Source organism: Pieris brassicae, chromosome 4 (genome assembly GCF_905147105.1).
Source record: "Pieris brassicae chromosome 4, ilPieBrab1.1, whole genome shotgun sequence".
Lineage (NCBI taxonomy): Eukaryota > Metazoa > Arthropoda > Insecta > Lepidoptera > Pieridae > Pieris > Pieris brassicae.
Window position 1 is genome coordinate 19,560,721 of NC_059668.1, and position 21,580 is coordinate 19,582,300.

At 32.4% G+C, this 21,580-nt stretch overlaps 1 protein-coding gene across 2 annotated transcripts in view; it reads right to left on the reverse strand.

The window, feature by feature from the left end:
• The window catches only part of LOC123708815 (tyrosine-protein kinase transmembrane receptor Ror-like), a 35,253-nt gene that overhangs the window by 2,584 nt on the left and 11,089 nt on the right, over window positions 1–21,580 (reverse strand). For both annotated transcript variants that reach the window (XM_045659721.1, XM_045659720.1), the window contains exons 2-5: window positions 3,536–3,605; window positions 2,577–2,726; window positions 2,110–2,207; window positions 138–350 (exon numbers count right to left, since the gene is read on the reverse strand). In XM_045659721.1, coding sequence (XP_045515677.1) covers window positions 138–350; window positions 2,110–2,207; window positions 2,577–2,726; window positions 3,536–3,605 — 531 coding nt within the window. The remainder of the gene's footprint in view (window positions 1–137; window positions 351–2,109; window positions 2,208–2,576; window positions 2,727–3,535; window positions 3,606–21,580) is intronic.

The following is a 21,580-nucleotide window of genomic DNA, read 5'->3' on the forward strand; positions in this document are numbered from 1 at the left end:
AATGGCTTACGTTAAGGAACGACTCTGAACTGTTAGAGCCATGTTAAAGGGGGAATGACAAGCTTTTCATGGATATTACATGATAATAGTTAAATGACATGATTTGGCAATGTTAGATATGAAGCGAAGCTCCTTACCGGTTTGACTTTTCCGTCGACATCACAAATTCGCTTTCTGAGGTAGATAATTACGCTAATTATTGCTACTATGACCAATAAGGACACACAGCCTGCGACCACCGTCATGATAATCGGTGCAGTTGGGTTTTCATGAACGTTGGCTCCGATGAATGATGGGTCAGTGCCCGTTGCTTCAGTAAGAACTTCACTGCTTACTAACGACTTCGCACCCTGAAATAAAATATAAAGTTTATAGGCTCGATGTTTAGCTTCGTTAGGGAAAGTTTGGTATGGATTAAGTCGTCCGTGAAGACGCATAAAATTGTCGGTTTAATAAGGATAGACAATGTTAACTGTGGTGAAGCGTGAGATTAATATTGTATAACCCTGAGCGTAGGCGTACACCCCTAGCAAAGCCATTGAATTTTTTCGTTGACAATAAACATTTGCTTTTAGATGGTGACATCACGAGGAAACTACCTTGTCTTAGAGTAAGATTTATGTCAATACGTTCTTGACATGTGGGAGTCACACTTACTTTTTTTTATGGAAGGGGATTAAGTGAAAATATTATCTAGTAGCGCAAAACCCTTTATGCATATTAATTTCGGTACATTTTAAGATAATACCAATTATAAAGCTGGTATTAATCGTTATACACGGAAATTACTACAAGGCATGTATTTTGTCTCTATTTTGGCACCAATAACGATAATCAGTCTGACCGCTGACGTCACAAATATATGAATATTTATCAGAAACCACGAAAAAAACGAGCTCCCCTTTATAGCGTTTTAATTGTATTACCATCTGAAACGATGAAAGCATTCAGTATTTTTAATTATGTTTGAATACAAAATGTATTTAGTTTAGAGATTAAGTGAATAAAGTATTGGCTGGTTCCTCAAATTTTGGGTGGTTCCAATGATCGTTTGTATAGGGGCAACAATGTTGTGTAGGAATAAAGTCTTTAATTTTATTAATAGCAATATTTCGATGAAGCATCCGCCAATTTTTTTGAGAGGTCAATTGTGATGCTAATTCTGAATAACTAAAAAGTATCAATGACATGTTGTACGTCTATATTTGTTTTTAGTTTTTGACATGTTTTTAGGTTGTTAGGTTTTTTTATGTTTGTGAACTGACAGTAAATGCAAATTTGAATTCATTATCTGAGTACAAACGTAACCTTAATAAGTAAATATATTGTGAATAGTGACGTTGACCTGATCTCGTAGTTAATCTTTGTCTTAGTCTAGTTAAATAAAACTTCTGTAACATTTTCTTTTTATTATATAACTCGAGTGTATATCGGTAATGATGTTTCATTTAAAAATATATTTTTTGTTAGCAGTCTAATAATTAATCTGTACGACTACGTAGATAATATAGAAGCACTATTTCTTTTTTGGCTTTATAAATAAATTATAAGGAACTGCAACTATTCCCTGGTAAGAATCCTTTGGATACACAAAGTTAAAGAGTTACCAAAAATAGTACAGATACCGGCAAACTTCTTGTTTAATACAAGGGAGTGGGGGAAAGTTCACATCGTACACAGCGCGGGACACAAACGTCAACTGATTTATCAATCACGCGATCGACACGTCACTTCGAATCGCTTCTGCGCAGGCTTGTTCAAGCTGTTTGTCTGTAACCATTGTGACAGTTTCTTTTAAGTGTCTGAGTTAATTACATTTCCGAGTAAAATAATAATGATACCTCATATAATTTAATTGCTAGATGGAAAAAGCTTTATCATTTTATTACTGTATATTACGTTTTTTATTCAACGGTAGGTGGCCAGTTCGATCGCGCGCTAAAATATAAAACCTTTTTTGTACTGGCAAACCGCGCTAGTAATGAATTTTCATACAACTTTGTAATTCGTTCTCGGCTACAACGATGGCTGCTCTGTCTTATCAAAAATGCAATGACGTATTTTCCGAGTAAGTGTAGTATAATAATAGTTACATTGTATAATACTTACTTGTGCTGTTGGAGATATCGGCGGGTATCTTGTCTCCGTCGCATTCGACGGTCCTGGTGGGATGATATTGTGAATTGCTTTGCTCTGTGTCAATGGCACTGAAATCAATATATTCTTTTAAGCTTAATAGGATGGATTCCTGGCAAGATTGGATGGATGATGATGAAGGTGGATTTCGGCAAATAAGGTCCAGACGTTCAGTTATACTCTTTATTCGGATTTATTTTACACCGTCACTATTTCTATGTTATTGAACTCTTAAGCTGTTGATATTTTTTAAACTAAGACGGGTGAATTTCTGGTTTTTATTAAATTTACAATTAATTAATATATTTTATAAGAAATTATAAAGTACGCAGGCTTTGTAAATAAAAATTACATAATAATAACTTTTTAAACTGTCAAATAGCTAATTAAGATATTAATAAAAAATTGTATGTAATGTTTGAAGACTGACTGTCCAGTACCTGTGCTTCGAGGACAGCTGACACCATCTCTCATAGGTTGCCCATCCGTCGTGCATACACAATAATGGGACGTATTGTTGGACACCTGTAGGCAACCAGCCTCTGGACCACCGCATGACGAAGACTCACATCCACCAGGAAAATATTTAACTGAAAACCAAGATATTATAAGACCATCACTTATGGATAACCGATAAAATTATGTCCGTTAAGAATACTGTAAATACAATATATTATTATAATTTTTTTTATATTTATAACACCACCGCAAAAACAAAAGTTATAAAAAAAAACAATATTTCGCTTCAAAACACTTCGGGTACTTCGAGTATTCCTAGTAAGCGGGAGTACCGTGCAAGTTTACTGTATTAATAATCAGTGTTGCCATATTAATGTACTGAACAATATTGGTTAAAAACTAGCTCGACAATTTCTTTAATATCTCGCAAAAAAGATTAAGCATATGGCTGAAAACTTATCAACATTCAATTTCTAAGTGTTAATATAAACTACAGTGGTTTTTAAATGTAGTAAACCAAGATGTAGATTGTGAAATAAAAAAAAGTAGTATTTCCAAATACAGTGATGTCCAATATATAATATTATAATACTTGTTTTCAGCCATCAACAATTACTGTTTCGTCGCGAAACAAAGCCAATCGGATTGAATAGAAACTACAAACCAAGCATACGCACACATACAAATAAATAAATTTTAGATGTATTATACTAATTCACTAAAATAATAACTCTTATGTCTTAAGAATATACTTCTTATCTGACCCTAACTTACGAGTATATGTCACTTGCAAAAAGCATTGGTATTAATTTTGACTGACGAACCCCGACTGTGACAAATGTAATGTTTTTTGTACCATAGAGGAATAATTAAAAAGTATTTTCCTTTGTGTTTCTATTATTCAAGTAAATCTTTTAAATTTAACAACTTAAGAACTCACTTTCGGAACTGGAGATAGGTCGTGCTTCTTCTCTCGCTACCCTTGCCAATTTTTCTGTCTTCCGCAGGTTCTGGAAAATTGATTTTATCTTTATTTACTGTAAATGAATTAAATTGATCAATCATTAATTAACAGCGTAATTACAACTGTAGGTATAAAACAAATTAATTGAGTGTTAGCATAAGTAGTTGAACAATACATCAGCAATCAAATCCTTGATGGGTTTTCAAACTTGTTTTAATTTGTTCAAATGATGGACATTTTTCTAATACTGGCAACGCAAATGAATGAAGAATAAGAAAAAAAATAACGTTATTTGAATCACGCTAAGTTACCACAGTATACATTTTCGCTATCACCAACAATTCCACGCAATAACCAACTATAAATATTAACATTGTTATTCATCGTGCATGAGTTGAAAATCTCAAACTTAAATTGCTCCATTGAAACATACAGCGCTCATGAAATGAACAAAGCATCTTTGTACGACTTCAGGAAGTGTATTAGTGAAACGTAAGCGTATACATTACATATTCACGAGAAATTAAAGAGAGGATATTTATATTAAAGGCATTTGGAATTACATTGATGCCAGTTTGATTGAATTCGCTCAGCTTGCAAATAAATTTTACCTACAAATCCTGCTTTACGATTTAAAAATCGAATAGTCAAAATATATTCAGCGCTTACTATTCCATTTTTGAATATTGGAATACTGGTGGATTCTAATGCGTAGATTTAACGTATAATATGTACTTCTTTGTATTTGATTGTTTAATTTTACAATATGTAAGTTATGCAAATACCTATTCAGACTAAGTCGTAATTGTGGAAATTATCTACAAAATGCGCACTTCGTAGACACTATTCTCAATATATAATTAGACAAACAAGACAATAAGACTTGTTGAAATTGAAGAAAGTAGACTCAAAGATGAGAAATTTTGTGTTCAGTGCGTCAGTTTTTGCTACGATTATTGTTAATATTATTACTAAAGTATATTTAGGTTTTCCAAATAATTTTTAACCAATATACAATTTATAGATAGTTATAATGATAAACTTTTTCCAGTTTTCTGATTGTGTTCATTCACATTCAATTGATCAAACCTGTATCTTTGAGTAAACGAGAACATCATCGCTAAGAACGTATTTAAATTACTACACGACCTCACCATAGTCCTTGCCTACCTGCCACCCATGCCAAATACAATGTAACTGGAGATTCTTGCTACTAATTTGAATTAATTATAATTTTAATTAGATAACGCGAACAGAATTAAAACTAAGCTCCCATGTCCGTATTCTCTGTTTACACTTGCAAGATTTAATCACATTCATGTATTGGACTCTCCCACAAGTATAATTTTGTTTTTCAAAATTAAACTCTCAATCTAGTAAGTACTTAAAATCTTTGCAATGGATTTTACTGTCTGCGTAAAGTGCACTTGCTTGTATGGTAAATAAATAATACGGGCGTGGACTATCTTGGCTCGGGAAAGGCATCGGATGATAAAGAGGACTGCGAAGCGTACCAATACATCAATCATGACCCAACTCCGCATACGGACTCGCCTGTCTATCATATGCCTACACGGAATCATATTTTATTTCGGCCATATAATGCGCAGAGGCTATGAGAACTTGGAGAAACTGATCGTGGTTGGTAAAACAGAAGGCAAAAGATCACGTGGCCGTTCACCAACCAGATGGACCGATCAAGTGAAAAACTCATCGTTCACAAAACTGTACACTGTCATTAGAAAGGCGCTGGACAGAAATTGGTAGAAACAGATAGTCCGCTCTAGCTTCGTTGCTGACCACAACAATCAGACATGAGCTGCCGATTAAAGAGAGTATGTAGAGATGGTAAAGAAAAATATCGTCAGGCATATAATGAAGCACATTAAGCAGAGGTGGCAAGAAAATTAACGGTTAAAAGTAACGTTTTGTACTAATAACGCAGTTTTGCATATTTCGAATACTTCACGATGGCATCACACGTTCACACACATTAGTATAATAATGAAAAGAAAAAAATAACGGCGTTGTTAAACAATTCCCCCAATACCAATGTAACAAGCCATATTTGTACTGTACCGAATTCTTTTTAATTTGAAATTAGTGTTAGGTTCACGCACTTCGATTCATAAATTTATTGTATTCATACTGGTTACTCTTTATAATATTTATGTAAGGATTTAAGCTCTTTACTTTTGAGTGTAATGTTATAAACAAGTGGGCAAAATTATATAAAGCAATTCGGCCTAAAGGCACAGACAATTAATATTGTGTAGCACAATACTGTAATTTCTCAAGATAAGTTTTGAATTGGTCTGACTCGTGGTTATTTTGAACATCTTATCATACGCACTTGCTCGTAAAGTTATAATAAATGCGTTCTGTATTTTTGTATTAAAAAGTATTTTTATTACAATGACTTATAATCCTTATTAGTAATTACTTTATTTTATTTGAAAAGTTTATTTAAGTCTTCTAGCTAGGCAGATGAGCTAGTGCGGCATAATGAGATGGAATCAATGATGCGGGGAATCGGTAGTACCTACTGGATATTTAGGAGCGACGCCTTGTCTAGCAGCTCCAGCATGTGAAGCGATTGGATACGATGATCGATGTGACTAGAGGTCTTTCCTGTCATTATTATTGTTACAGCTGACCACGATATTCAGACATGAGTTACCGACCCAAAGAGAGAATAGAAACTATCCGTGTGAAGTATCGAATTACGTGGTAGCTACTAAACTCGATATTAAAATCCAAATAATGGTGACGTGGTAAGCTTTCAGTCACAATTAAACCCTCAGAACTCACAACTAATATATTATGTATAGTATAAGTATTGACAACAAGTTGTAATGATTCTTTTAAACAGTAAAAGGAATGCGATTTACATCATCCATCTTTACTAACGAGCGTTACACAACGAAACATCTCCGCTTGTCTTGTTAACTCTTGTACGTTATAAATCAACAACTGACGATAATATTAATACAACTAATATTATAACTCAGTTACCCAATCAGACAGGTATTTGGATTTGATTACAGAATGCAATAATAATTAAATGATTTAATTTTCATTGAAGACTTCTATACATTTTTTGTTAAATATCTGTGGATTTCATAAATGGTGTTTTTAGAGGATTGATAGTGTTTTCATTGCAAATTTGTTATTACTCTTGTATTTAAGAGAATTTGATCAAGAATTATTTTTTTATATATATATTAATGTGGCCGGTTTTTTATTAAAAAAATAACATATTATATTTCTTGTAATATTTTCTCGTAATCTTTAGTTTATAAGGAATTTAAAATTTGTACTGTAGCCCTTCAGGCACCAAGTAAGTTAAGCCCCATAGTGTTTTTTGGTATTTTCTGTACTTTTAGTTTATATTAATAATAATAAAACATTGTCAGTAAATAATTATTTATTCTATAATGCTTTTTTGTGATCATTTGATCAAATTATTATTTATCACTACATATTATAAAAGAAATGCCGCGTCTGTTAATTCAGGAGAAACTCTAAAACACTATTCGTTGTAATAGTAAAAATATAAATTATCCGGTCGAGTAAGTACTAAAATTCGTGACTGTTATCAATGTGTCAAAATAGCAAGTCTACAAGGGACAAATAAATTGAAATGTAATCGGAAATTAGATGATGTTTGTTCCATTTCTAGTTCGCAATTTCCTATTCATTTGATAGTGACACGTTCCCTGCAATTTTGTTTGTACTTCAATGAGACTCTCTGATTAGAGGTATATAAATAGCGGTTTTATTAGTATCTGCCTCCTTAGCTTGGTTGGTAACGTATTCTCGGATGGGTTTGATGTTGGGAAACGATAATTGTTTCGGATTTGAAGACTCAGAAGCCTGATCACCTACTTACAAATGAAATGATCAATGTTTGTAGGGCGCCCTGGTACCCGCAACACGTCTGGACGTCGACACAATAATAAAAAAGACTGCTGAAGCCCACGAAGACATGCTCCAACATCACGTGAATATCGAGGCTATTCAACTCCTTGTCAAGATGGGCCTAGTAAGAAGACAAAAAGGACAAAACCATTTGAATTAGTGTCAGTGTACTAACGCTAAATAGTGGTAAGAGGAAAACGGAAAACGAAGGACAGAGTGTCTTCCATTTATTAGAAATTGTAAGTAGTGCTATTGGATACTTTCTTATGTTAAATATCCTTATTAGTAAATTAGGTTAAATTACTTATTAGTCTCCATATTAGTTAGGTTAAATAAATGATTCTTGACTTTGAGTTTGATCGTAATTTTCCATGATGTTTTAGTCATACACACAACATATACATGTATTTTAAAAATGTTTGTAATTCTGTAGGTAAGTCATAGAGTATCTACGAGATTAGACTACAGAAATTAGTAGCAACATAACTTACTTACTTTTTAATTCATATATCTTATGGTTTTGATAACGATTGTATACATAATGTAGTATAATTGGTAAAAGGCATAAAAAATATAAATATGTCAGAAAGAGCGTTGGCATTATAAGAATTAGCTTACTTTGTTGAAGTTGTATTTGTTGTACATAGCGTTGTCAACTGTGTAGTCAACTGTGAAAAGTTCTATCTTTATGGTAAGACTGACATTAAAGTAGTAAGGGTGGATCAATCAAATAAAAATAATTAATCATTCTGTTAGGTATCTGTGGATATTATTATTTTCATTAAAAACAAATGCGTTAGATAATTATCTCCCTTGTAAAAGCATATCATACGTAATCATAAAACGCTTTTTGTATGAATTACGAGTTCAAACTCTTAGAGTTATCCTTTGTCTTAAATAATCATTTGAACATTACTTTAAAATACTGTAGCGTACATTACATTTCTGACATATAACTTCTATAAAAAATGTGAGAGTTAAATAAGAAATATTTGAATAAAATATTATTTTATTAATTTTCATATTAAACAGTAAAACAATCCACGTGACAAGAAAGTTGTTTGCAATCTATGTCTTAATGATGAGCGGTAATATTTTCAAGTAAACGAAATGGCTTAAAACCGGCAATAAAATAACTTTATAGCTAATAAAAGATTAGTACGCGTTATTGATGCTTTGATGCGTGGAGCTTTTGGAAATAAAATTATATTGTTACTTATATCGATTGATAAGCACAAATGGATCACATACATTAGTTTTATATGCGTTTTATCTTTTAACATTTTGTTATTTTATTCAAAGTATTTTGTTTATTAGTTTTAGTGTTTAAATTAAGTTAACAGTTATAAAGTCAGTACCATATTCAAGATTATAAATTGCTTATCCTTAAGATAAGATAATATGAGATATATAGACAAAGTATTTTCTTTATAAATTTTATAATTATTTAATAAATAATGTTTATTAGTAATCATAACAATGAAATAAACAGTATTTATTTATTTTTGTTTATCAGTTTTTTTTGTGTTAAATTAATGAGTTAATAGTAAATACAGAACTATATTGAACTTATTATTTATAGTATTTTAAAGTTTAAATGCATCTGCATCTGATACATCGGCGTTAAATTAGGGATGCATCTGATACATAGGCGATACTTTGGGTTTTCCGATATATCCGGACCGGCATCGGCAATTAAAACATTGTTTTGTTGTAACAACAAGAATGCTTCTTGAATCTGTAATGTTTTTATTGCCAATTCAACGATACTTCTCAAATTTCGCACTTTAAATAAGTAATGTAAATCTTGTTTGATCTAGTTCGTTGATAACGAGGCACGGACTATCTATGCCCGGGGAATCCTCGCGTTTTATTCAGTTTGTTTTTTCTCTCACCTTAATATGCCGGGACAAACCCCGCATATTCGATTTCGCTAGACACTTTAGTTGGATTTTAACTGCTAAACCAAATTAAATAAAATATGAAAAACAGAATTACAAAAATTTTATCAATGTTGAACATAATTATTAACAGTTACTGTTCTAATTTTAATACCTTTAATATTTTTCAAAGTTTGTGACTGTTTATATATTTTTTAATAAAAATCAATAACTAACTAAACTGGATATATTTTACTTTAATTTAATTTTAATTCAATAAGCGTTGGTATAGAGGATATTTCTATAAAAGTATCGACAAAAAGGCGTATCGATGCAGCCCTTGTTTAAATATCGTATTATATAAATGGTAATTTATTTATTAAAGCTTCGTTAACTACAAATAACAACATAACATAACTATAAATAATTAGATGCAACGGGCGGCTTTATACAAGCTATGTCTTCCCGGCAACTCTGATTAGGAAAAAAATTACAAATAAAAATAAAGTTTCCCGTATCCCATCGTGTCTCATACCAAATAAACAAACGGGAATCATGCTCTGAGTATTAAATACTAAGACGGTAAAGTAAGCTTTTACACAAATCGTATCATTAGCAGTCAGGAAAACTAGAAGTTATTTTGTCATTTCAACCATTACTTGTAATAGCCGTTCTAAGACCACAGCCAAGGTATTTTACAATACACATTTATCTAACGGGAGCGACTGAGACAGCTATTCTAGAATATGATTGATAGGAATCTAACTTTGCATAGATGGTGTCAGATTGCTTCCAAGGGCCCTGCACGAATTTGCCAAATACTTGAAATAGCGATTAGAGATAAACTAGAGGTTCTATTTTAATTATATGTGATAAATATTGTTTAGGCCACAGACTACTAGACTAGTAACTTTACTAATAGTTTATTAGTAGTTAGTTAGACTAGTACTACTAGACAGACTAGTTTAGTCTTTCTCAATGCAATTAATTACCAGAAGGAAGTTTCTATTAAAGGCTTATGTGAGCAAATTACATTTGTGTTATTGCGTTTTACTTTCCAAATTTCCAGAAAAATTACAGCAAGATATTTTATATATAATTCACTTTTAGGATGAAAATACATGAGAAATAAAAAGAATAGCTAAAGTAATTACGACTAGTATTTCATTGCAAAATTATCTCTTTAGTGTAAAAGGCATAGAAAAAAGGTAATATCAAATTCCAAAATCCTTCGGGTTTTCGAAGTCGGTTACAAAAACAATGTTTTTTTTTTTGTAAAATACATATTTTACAAAAAAAATCACTGTATTCAGTTTTAATAAAATGTATATCCTCTTATAATATTAAAGCAGAAATTATTTTTTTCGTGTATTCATTAAAATGTATTTCATTTTTGGTCCTTGTTACGTGTATCACGTTTCGCAGAATCCGCAATCAGCCGTGACGTTTCCGTGAAAATACAGAATCTGATATACGCTTTATTTTTATTTCAAAACATGTAAACAGTGAGTGGAATCACATATTTACGTAAGGTTTTATGAGGGAGCTTTTAAGTTTGTGATAAAATCTTCCATTCAGGATTTCAGTAGGTACTTTGTAACAACAAATTCTTTAATTCAAGGAACGCGATGCAAATTTAAACCGAAGAAGTGATAGGTTTTATTTTATATAGGAATTAAATACATAATTAGGAGCAGTACTTTTATATAGCAAGTGCGTTGCCTTTTAAGAATTGGTTCGCTCTTTTCTTGAAACTAAATATATATTAGTAAGTGTTACGAAAACTAAATAGCGGACCTTTAAAGTTACGTCATGAGTTATATTTTTTTAATTCTAACAAAAGACAAATGCTACGATTTATATAGATTTTTAACATACTTAGGAATGTATTATAATACATTTCTTGCTATAATTGTTTCCTGGAATATCAAGTAACAAAAACAATTCATTATGTCATGATAAATATTGACCTTACGATAACTATAAGAAATGTGAAATCGTTTCTCTTTTATTTCGAAACGTAAAGATAACATTATTTAGGTGATACATGTGGCATAGAATCTTTAGTTGAATGAGGTTTAAATATCAAATGGAAAGTCGAGAGGGTTTAGAGTACCGGCGCTGTCAGTAACTAATCAGTGTTCGTACTTCGTACCCACAATAGCGATTCTAATGATCATCCCAATAAACAGAATTTAATACCGCTGACCTTGTGTTTTGCAATAATTAGAAACAGACGACGCCGACAAATGTCATGTTAGCTAATATTAGGCATAGATGGCGCTATTTTGAATTTAAAAAAATCATAAAATAATACTAAGGAATTATGAAATACTAGTTAGTACATCATTAAGAGATTGAAAAACACTATTTATTATTCCTCACTTGACACATATAAGCGTTATCTGTAACCAGTTATTGTAAAAAGTAAATTAATAGTAACTATTCGTAGCTGTTAGAGTGCAGGTTAAAGATAATTTAATGTACGACTATGAGTAGGTAAGCATAAATAAAATAAAAAAAATTCGGACATTAGTTGTAGAAGTAATTTTTTTACTTCAGTGGGGAGCTGGTTCCACATAGTGGTGGTGCGCGGCTAAAACTGCCTTAGAAAACGCTCATTTGTGGGACGACGGACGTCGAGGTGATACGGATGGTGTTTTGTATTTTGCCTTGACGTCCGATAATGAAACTCAGCTGCAGGTATTATTAAATAATTAGTATTATATGGTTTCTTTCTTTAGTTTAGCGAAGGATCAGCTCGTGATCCCAATGCACCTATGGTTAAGCCAAGTAAGCACAGTAATTTTTTTTAAACTTAATATTTTTTGGTTATTTATTGTTATTATTATCATTGAAATACATATCAATATTTAATCACCACAATATTTGAAGCAAAAATAATTCGTAGTAATGTAAATATTGATCTATGACTTCCATATAAACAAACAGCGTAGTAAGTACTTATTAAAAGAATGACGTATGGTAAATGATGAATTCATTTCCTCGGAATGATAATTTGATTATTGTTACAGGTCAGGAAATTCTATGAATAGGAACAAAAGAAGGTTCGGGTTGGGAATGGGGCGTACAGTATGCGTACACCTGGCGCGGGCGCAACGCGAGGCGATCATTAAAAATGTTTATTTAAAAATCCGACCGCTTAACGCTGCCACAGAGTAGGCGACACAGAGTTATCTTTGATTTTTCTTTAGTTCTAAGTAACTCCTTGCATAGGACTAATGAAACACTTTAAATGTATATCGTATTTATCGAAAACACTTTAATTTAAAATCAATTTGAATGTTGAAAATTAATTTAGTAAATAAAATAAATTCACGTTAATGAACAAACGTTAATGAACAAACGTTACGTGCTAACTATGTATTTTTCATATATCTTTAAGGATCAGAATATCATGTAAATAGTTCTTTTAACATGGCATTCCGTAATAAAATGTGTATCGAACTTAATAGAAGAAAAATATATATATACGTATAACTGCTCTAACACCAATAATCCATCAAATGATAGTCCCCTTACATCAATAAATATTAGTTAACAAAGCACCACAGGTTAAAGTAAACAGGAGGTTAAGGGCTTTTAATTTATTTTTTATTTACCTTATCAAAATAAATCTCTCAGCCGCGATCGTGATTACATTTAAAAGCATCTGTTACGGGCTCTTCCCTACCTACAACAAACTATTTGGATTATCTATTTATTTTCGATAGAACGTGCCGTTGTTGAATCACTTCGGCGTTTTAATTTGTCGTTTTTATAACGAAAATAGTTTTATAGTCTTATTGGAACTGTCAAAACGTATCTTATGTCTCCGACGCAGGCTGAGAATAATCCTCGTAATGTTTACACAGCAATAAAAGCGCCTAAAACACACTAAACTATGACATAAAAAGTTTAAAAAGCTCTCAGTAGATCAAACAAGATGAGTGGTGTCGGTCGACAGACGGCATGGTGTTGAATTACGGCGGCGGGTCACATTTGTCCCAAATAATAAACACCAGATTGGTGTCAAAATGAACACTTTATTATTCCATCAGCCCGTGAACCATCCGCATAATTTTAATGACGCAAGATACTTCGTTTAATCTTTAAAATGATAAATTATTATAATACAAGTATTATATTGTGGTTTACGAAATGGCCAATAACAGTTTATGTTTCAATAAAACTCGACAGTGATTATTTTGGTGCTGCCCTGAATTTCTCTTAATATAATGACGGCACATACTTCTTTGGCAAATACGTATTTGCAAATGCACGTCTAAATAGATTTGGTTCAATGTGAGATGTATTTGTAAATATTAAAGTGGATTATAGGGTCACTATACTCCGCAGTTGGAATGATTTTTGTATATATTGACAAGGTGTATTATACAAAATAACATTTTCCTTGCGTAACATACGTTGTCGGCACGTTTCGTTTGGCTCAACAATATTTCGTCTCTATGTCTATAAACTTGTTCAACTTAATATGTATTTCGAGTCCTGTCTTAGCTACACCGTGATAAGAATTATAAGGCGGGACATCCCACCACGTAACAAATAACAAAATTGCGAATTGGGCCCAAAATTATAGGAGTACCAGACTTTAATTTATTTATTCATGTCGTAATTATACAGGTAACATACATTATATATCTCAAAAAAACAAGCTATAAACAAACATGGAATACATAATATATACAAAAAGGTTAAAATTTTTACGAAAGGAAAAACTCAATGAAAATGACGTATGTGGTAAAATGTATTTAACATTTTTCTTAGTAATACCTAATTCGGGTGTGTAAGTATTAAAGTAAAGAAATTAGTTGTTATGAGATCTAGACTGATATTACAGACAGTGCTTTAAGTTTGTTAGGAATCTGGGCCATTATTATAATCGATACGTTCACCCTGTCTATTAATAAAAAAATGACCATTTATTTGATTTAAAATTGTCGAGAGCGTCACTGGGGCTTAATACGGAAATGGGCGTTTGGGGCATCGAAGTAGTTTCTGAATGTACTTTTATAAATGAATATATAACCTAGGTATGTCCCGCATACACTTGATTTGTCACTACAAGGTTGTATGATAAGGCACCTCCCTGTTCACGATGTAAATATCGATCTTATTTAAAAAAAATTCATACAATTGTAGACTTAATAGTCGAGCAATATTTATTATTGTACTCAGGTTACTCTAATAATAAATGAACGTAACTAAAAATTCTTTAACTATTTGATTAAAAAACAGTAGCGCTACAACCTTTTTAGGTCTGGGCCTCAGATTTCTGTATCTGTTTCATGATCATTTGTCAATCTAATAGGCGAGTACATATGTGATCAATCTTCTGTGCCTAACACACGCCGTCAACTTTTTGGGTCTAAGGCAGGCTGGTTTCCTCACGACGTTTTTCTTCACCGATCAAGCGAATGTCAAATGCGCACATAGCAAGTCAATTGGTGCACAGCCGGGGATCGAACCTACGACCTCAGGGATGAGTCTATTCCATTAGAGGAATATTCAATAATAATTCAGTGTAGGAGTAGTTAGCATACTATTTTGAACTCACTTTATCTTTGACGATTTTAAACAAACAAAATGTTTTTTCAGTCCCTGCCACGTGCCATACATCTTTAGATCTAGACATGCCGAGTTCCTCACGACGCTTATCTTCACTCTAAGAGAAAGTGTGAATTTTTTATTGAGCATACCATTCGGCCCAACACTACTCTTTAACATTTTTCACATAATTTACGCTAAGTTACAGTTTAGTAACAGTTTTGTGGACTAAAATACAATAAATCAAGAGTACAAAATTATTGCATATGAGTTACATGTGTAAGTAAATACTGCATCGGCTTCCATGATCTTCCTCTTGTGTACAATTATTGCTAATAGATTCTTCGTGAGAAATCCTCCTACGAAAGATAAACCTCCGTCTGATCTTTGCTTAGTCCTTATCAAGAGAACCATCGACCTACATATTTATCACAACTAATTAGATAGTTGCATATGCATTTGGTTTATTTGTATTTTGCACTTGACTTGTATTAAGATATATTATCCCATCACAAACACGTGAATCGATTGAATGAAAACATTTATGCAAATAATACGCTATTTGTTACATGAACGAATTTTGAAATATTTTCGTTATTTTCTTAAGAATTAGACTCTTATACTTCAGGCTTTATTCAAGAAGTGGCTTCGTCTGAAAAACGGTTTTGATTGATTGCGCAGAAACCATATTTTACGTGAGGTGGAAAATTTTGCATTTAAATTGTATTCTTATCAAGTAAGCTTATAATATAATGAATTGTCTGATATAGTTCTTATTTAAATACGTGGGTAACACTGAAAATGTTTAGAACAGGCCAGTTAGAAACATTGCTAATGAAAACTTTTTGGAATTTCAATGTTAGAACTCTTTGGTAACCTAATGTAATATATTGCATTCATTTGTTATTTGTTTTTGTGAATTGGCGGCAAATCTAAAACTCTTGTTACATGTGAAAATGAACCTAACGCTAGAAAATTTTCAGTCAATGATTTATTATGACTGTCGTTGTGGGCTTACTCAAAAACCAAGCAATTATAGTCTGCCATTAGCTTTTCTTGATGAAGCCCCATCTTGTGCCACTATTTACAATTGGTTTAACGAGTTTAAGCGTGGATGTAGCAATCTCCATGATGATCCGCGTGCGGGACGTCCTTTAACAGTGACTACTGATGATAACATCAGTGCTGTGCGACGCATGATAAAGGAAGATAAGAGAGTGACCTATCAGCAGATACGGGCAAGCTTAGGCATTGGTATGAGTTAAGTTCAAAAAATATTACATGAACATTTACGCGGCAGCAAGCTTTGTACCAGGTGGATTCCTCATACTTCAACCGACGACCAAAAACACCTTCGCATGGACCATGGAGTCATCCGCCATACAGTCCTGACCTGGCACCCTGTGACTTTCACTTATACCCAAGAACTTAAGATAAAATTCGAGGTATTCGCTTTACGAGGCCTGAAGATGCGGTGACAGCATACGAAAATGCCATCGAATGTGAAGATGTGTACAGGGGAACGGAGATTACTTCGAAAAACAATAAAAGTATTGGTAACATTCTACATTAAGCCGTTTCTTATCTTCTAAACATTTTGAATGTTACCTAGGTATTAACAGGATTATTGTAAAATTATTTATATTTTACGCGCAACTTATATTATTGACTGTTATAATAATTATTTATTATATGCCAAAGATTCAACGTTGTTATTAATAGGAAAAATCGGGAGTAAAACTGATAACAGCTAATAGCTGATAAGAGCGTGAAAAAATTGCCTATGTTTACCGTGAAGGGCGCGTGGGATACTATTTATTACAACGATAAACGTATATACAACATATATCTTCGTAATACGGTTGTTTTCCATTTGGCGTTTAGTAATTTCTGCAAATGTTTCAATATAATATTTATATTATCAAGAATGATTCTGGTAAGTGGTCATGTATCAGTGTGGCGTGGGATGATGAGAGTGGATACAAAAACGCGTGCGCCCTTGAGCCAGCGATCTGTTTATTTGGCTGTCGTCTAGCACTTAACGCCACCGATTTTAGCTATTTTCACATGATTTAACATAACTTTTCTTTGCATAGAGGAATATGTACCGGATGTTGGTCATATACATTTGAAACCGATGTTTCTATGCAGATTCTAATATAAGTATTCATCTGTTGAAAGTGCTATTCGCTTTCCCTTAATTAACCTTACGACTTGTATTGTTTGTAAATTTTTAAAAACCTGGTTAACACGTTTAACCCTGACGTTTGGGAACTTCAGGTGTTTCCTAATAAAAATATATATTTTAATAAAAGCTATCTAACGGGCAGGATTCATTTTAAGTAAGCAGCCCTTGCCATAACACTCATAATTCTGCTCACGAATGCGTTGGGCCTTTTAAGAACTAGTACGTTTATTTATTGAAGGAAATGGTCCTTCGGTCCTGCTAGATCCACACAGTGGCGGTGGCGGTAAAAATTGTTTTAACGCTCAGTTGACGGACGGACGGACATCGAGGTGATAGTGGAGTTTCATACTGTGCCTTGATATCCGAATATGTAAATAGATTAGGTTAAGAATATTGTAAAAACTGTATATTATTATAACATATTTATAATAAAGAAGGCGGAAATATAATTTTATATCATTAACGTCAATTATTGGGGTGAGCTGCCGACAAGGCTCTGTATGAAGAAAATGAGTCAGTGCTTAACATTTATGCATTTCGAATGATTAAGACACAATTAATCTTTTAAGAATTACGCTCATAACTTTCAGCTGACACATGAACGACAATCCAATAAATTGCAAACACACTAGCCAGTAAATTTCATTATGAGAGCTTATTAAAAATCTATCTCAGAATTCAATGGGGAAAAATTGTACTAAATTTTCTACATCAGTTAAACTGAAATGAAAAACATTTTTTTCGTCGTCATTTACAGTATACCTACACACAAGTTCACCAAATTCATTAAGTAAATTATATGGCGTACTTTAAAAATGATCCCATATAGAAATGTCTTACGCAAATAAATTAATTATCTTGTACTTAAAATAATAGAGCTTTTGCCCTCACTTCGTCCATGTCCTGTCATTACGTAAGGTAACATTTAAACTATTTTGACAACGATGAACATCTTTTTTGTCAACTAATGGTAAAGTGACAGCAAAAGTCACTTTACCATTTATAACTTAGCCGGTAATATTCCATATACCCTGATGTATAAGTTACGCTTATTTTATTTCTTTCAAATGAGCCCTACGATTTATACGATTTCCAATTATAGAAAAAAATAATGCGCAGTTTATCCATTTATAGTAAAGTGTTTTATGGTCTGTGCGAATAAGTGACGTTAATTAGGTGCCATGCTCGGCGAATCCCACGTTTTTATATCACAGAGTAAAATGTTTTGTTGCAATTACGAAGGTTCTATTTGAAATTCCATTATTTATGGCCTGAGATCTGAAGAACTTGATTTAGTTTAAATACTATTTCGCTGGGCATTGTATTGAAAAGCGATTTAGTATTGAATATGAATTCTTGACAAAAAATTCTTACAAATCCAATATGTGTTTATAAGTAAGTAATTATCGTTGATTAGTCAATCAGACCAACTTCTCCGTGGGGGTGGATCGCTTAGTTTAAAATAAAATGTATGGATATCACAGTTCGTATTTAATATCTGAAACAATAATAGTTACCTAATAGTATCTGCTTTATTCCCTTAGGACTTCGCCTTTCAGTAAGCAATATAAGTTACAATAAATACAGCTTACATTTGGCATATTAAACGCTACGTAGTTAAATAAATAAAAGTTTGCTGGTACGTCGTAAATATATTTCACCTTCGTATCGTGTTATTTTCTTTAATACCCAACTTAAGACATTCAATTATATAAAATAAACAGCCATTACCATGAAATTATGTCCACGACGAGTAAGAACAATAATAATAAATATATGTGACAGTGTGAATTTACTGAGCGGAATAAGGAAAATAAAAAGGCAAAACTTTTGCAACTTAAGTATAAAAGGTTAAAACATTGTTGAGTATTTTTTAATACCAATATAAATTATTTTGATGCTAATGTAGTTCTGTATGATATTTTAACAGCCGCCCGTACAACGCAATATAAGCAACAAATGAAAATCCTAATATTTTAACAACATAATATTTCATGATTTAAGGCCGTCTAATGTTATGTCAACTCAAACGCTCCTATGATTTATTAGAAACATTAAAAAACTTCGTTAACTTATTGTCATCATCGTATCATGCTCGGTCATAGTCATAAAACTCATTTACATATCTCAATAATTTATTACAATACTTTTATAAAAGAAATAAAATTTAAAGTTTAGACAAGATTTATTAGGTTTGTATTGTTACCAACACTGATTTAGCTAGAGTATTAACTCTACTCTCAAATACTTAGTAACTGGTAGGTCGGTACCAAAATATTATGTGTGTAATGTTAAAAGTGTATGTAATGTTATTTGCACTACACGTGATACATGATTGATTGTTGACGACATACTTTCAATTATTTATATATATTGAATAATTTACCGATTTGCACTCAAATACAATAAATTTGTTACGTAGATAATTATTCTTACAGATAAAACATTTTACGGAAACGAATGTCAAAATTAACACAATTAAATACGCTAAAGTTGACACTTCTGAGACAGTTGACAATGTCGCAGATTATACCACTATCTAGGATTTTACAGAGACTATCAAGAATTACAATAAGGCATAGTGCCAACTAATTAATGAATGTTAAAATGTTGTGAATGAATTGGGGAAGCACAAGTTTCTTTACAGTTATATATTCTTTATATACAGTTAAAGCCAATTAGCTATTTGTTTACAAACGTATACGTTTAATAACAAACGCAGAGCGTCTCAAGAGTGGAAGACAATCACTAGTGTTCACGTCTGTGTTATCTATGGTTTATCTGAAGAACGTGACCCCACTATCTTCGGACACCGCCCGCCCATCTCACAAACATTGCTCCGAGTGCTTCCATTCGCACCGTAATTTCAGTAGATTTTTGAAACTTTAGTTTTAGTAAATTGTTTTTGATACTATGATGTTATGTTAGTCCGAAATAGCTGTTTTATCTTTATACAATTGTACCTATCCCAATATTGTGATAAATAAAAATAAATGAGAGCTTAGTTAACTATTTGATATTGTTTATTGGTTATAACTACATAATTTTAAAGTGCTTAAGTTTCGATAATATGCGTTTGTTGCTAAATTATATTATTACTGTAGATTTTCTCTATTTAAACGGTAGATCATGTCTGAGCACCGTGGTCAACACGGAAGCATCTAGAGCGGACTATCTGTTTCACCGGTTTCTGTCCAACGCCTCTCTCCATCTGGTTGGTTGGTTACGGCCACTACATTTTTTGTCTTCTGCATTACCAATCACGAGCAGTTTTGTCCAAGTTCCCATCCCCTCTGCGCACTGTACGGCCGGAATAAGATACATTTCGATGTAGGCATATGGTAGACAGGTGAGACCGTGTGAGCAGTTGTCTCGATGTATTGGTGCGCTTCGTAGATTAACTGTATATATTAATGTGGGTACAGCACAGTCCTGTTAATACTATTAAATACGAAAAAATCTTTTAACGATTCAGTAATAGTAGAAATTGTATGAACTAGTAATTGTATAAAATAACAATAGCTTTTAGTTAAAAATATACTGTATTATATTCGAAATCTACTGTATTTAACTGCCCAAGCACTGACTCGCATGCAAATAAAAGTGATACGAAACGTAACCATTAATTTAGAAATGCCGAACTGTCTCATGATTGTTTGTAATACCCGCCCATGGACCACCTTCGATATTAATTGATCTTCTGATAACTTTCGTATTTTTTGATTATGGTACGAAACCAACAATTATGACTTACATTGATTTATTTACATTTGTGAACGGATTTCTTGAGTGGAAAGTATATGGTCCTATAAATTATACTTATGAAGCAAGTGCACTGTAAAAATTTCAAACAAGAAATACGTCATACAGTAGCGTACACGTAAATGGGTTTGGGACTCAAATTACATCCGTTTCTCCGAACATTTTTATAGACAAGTAGATGATAAGCCTTCTGCGTCTGATGCTGAGATTTGAGGTATGCCTCACGATGTTTGCCTTTACAGTAGGAGCAAGCTATACATAGAAAGAAAAATATTTTGGTGCACAGTCGTGATTCGAACGCACGGATCAGGGATGGGGGCACGCTGCTCCACCGCTGTTACGCTAAAGAGTTAATACGATTCTTCGACACATTCGTCTTTTACGTCAATATATTTTCACAAACTGTAACATATGTATAGCTGGAATAGTATATTTCTAGTATAGTCCATATTTTTATATAACCTTCGAATAAGTTACTTAAAGCTAATTTAAATTGTATTTTGTCCGTGTTTAGAAGAATAGAGTTTTCAGTATTCATAATATCAATCAAAAATGTATAAATGGAAAATTAAAACAAATTTAAAAGTTAAGGCTGGCAGCATTTCATCGCTGTACGCTATACTTTTTTATTTTTCTAATTACTTAAAAATAATATCAGTGTTGACGTCTAATACATTTTTAATCTAGAGCGTTACAGTAAGT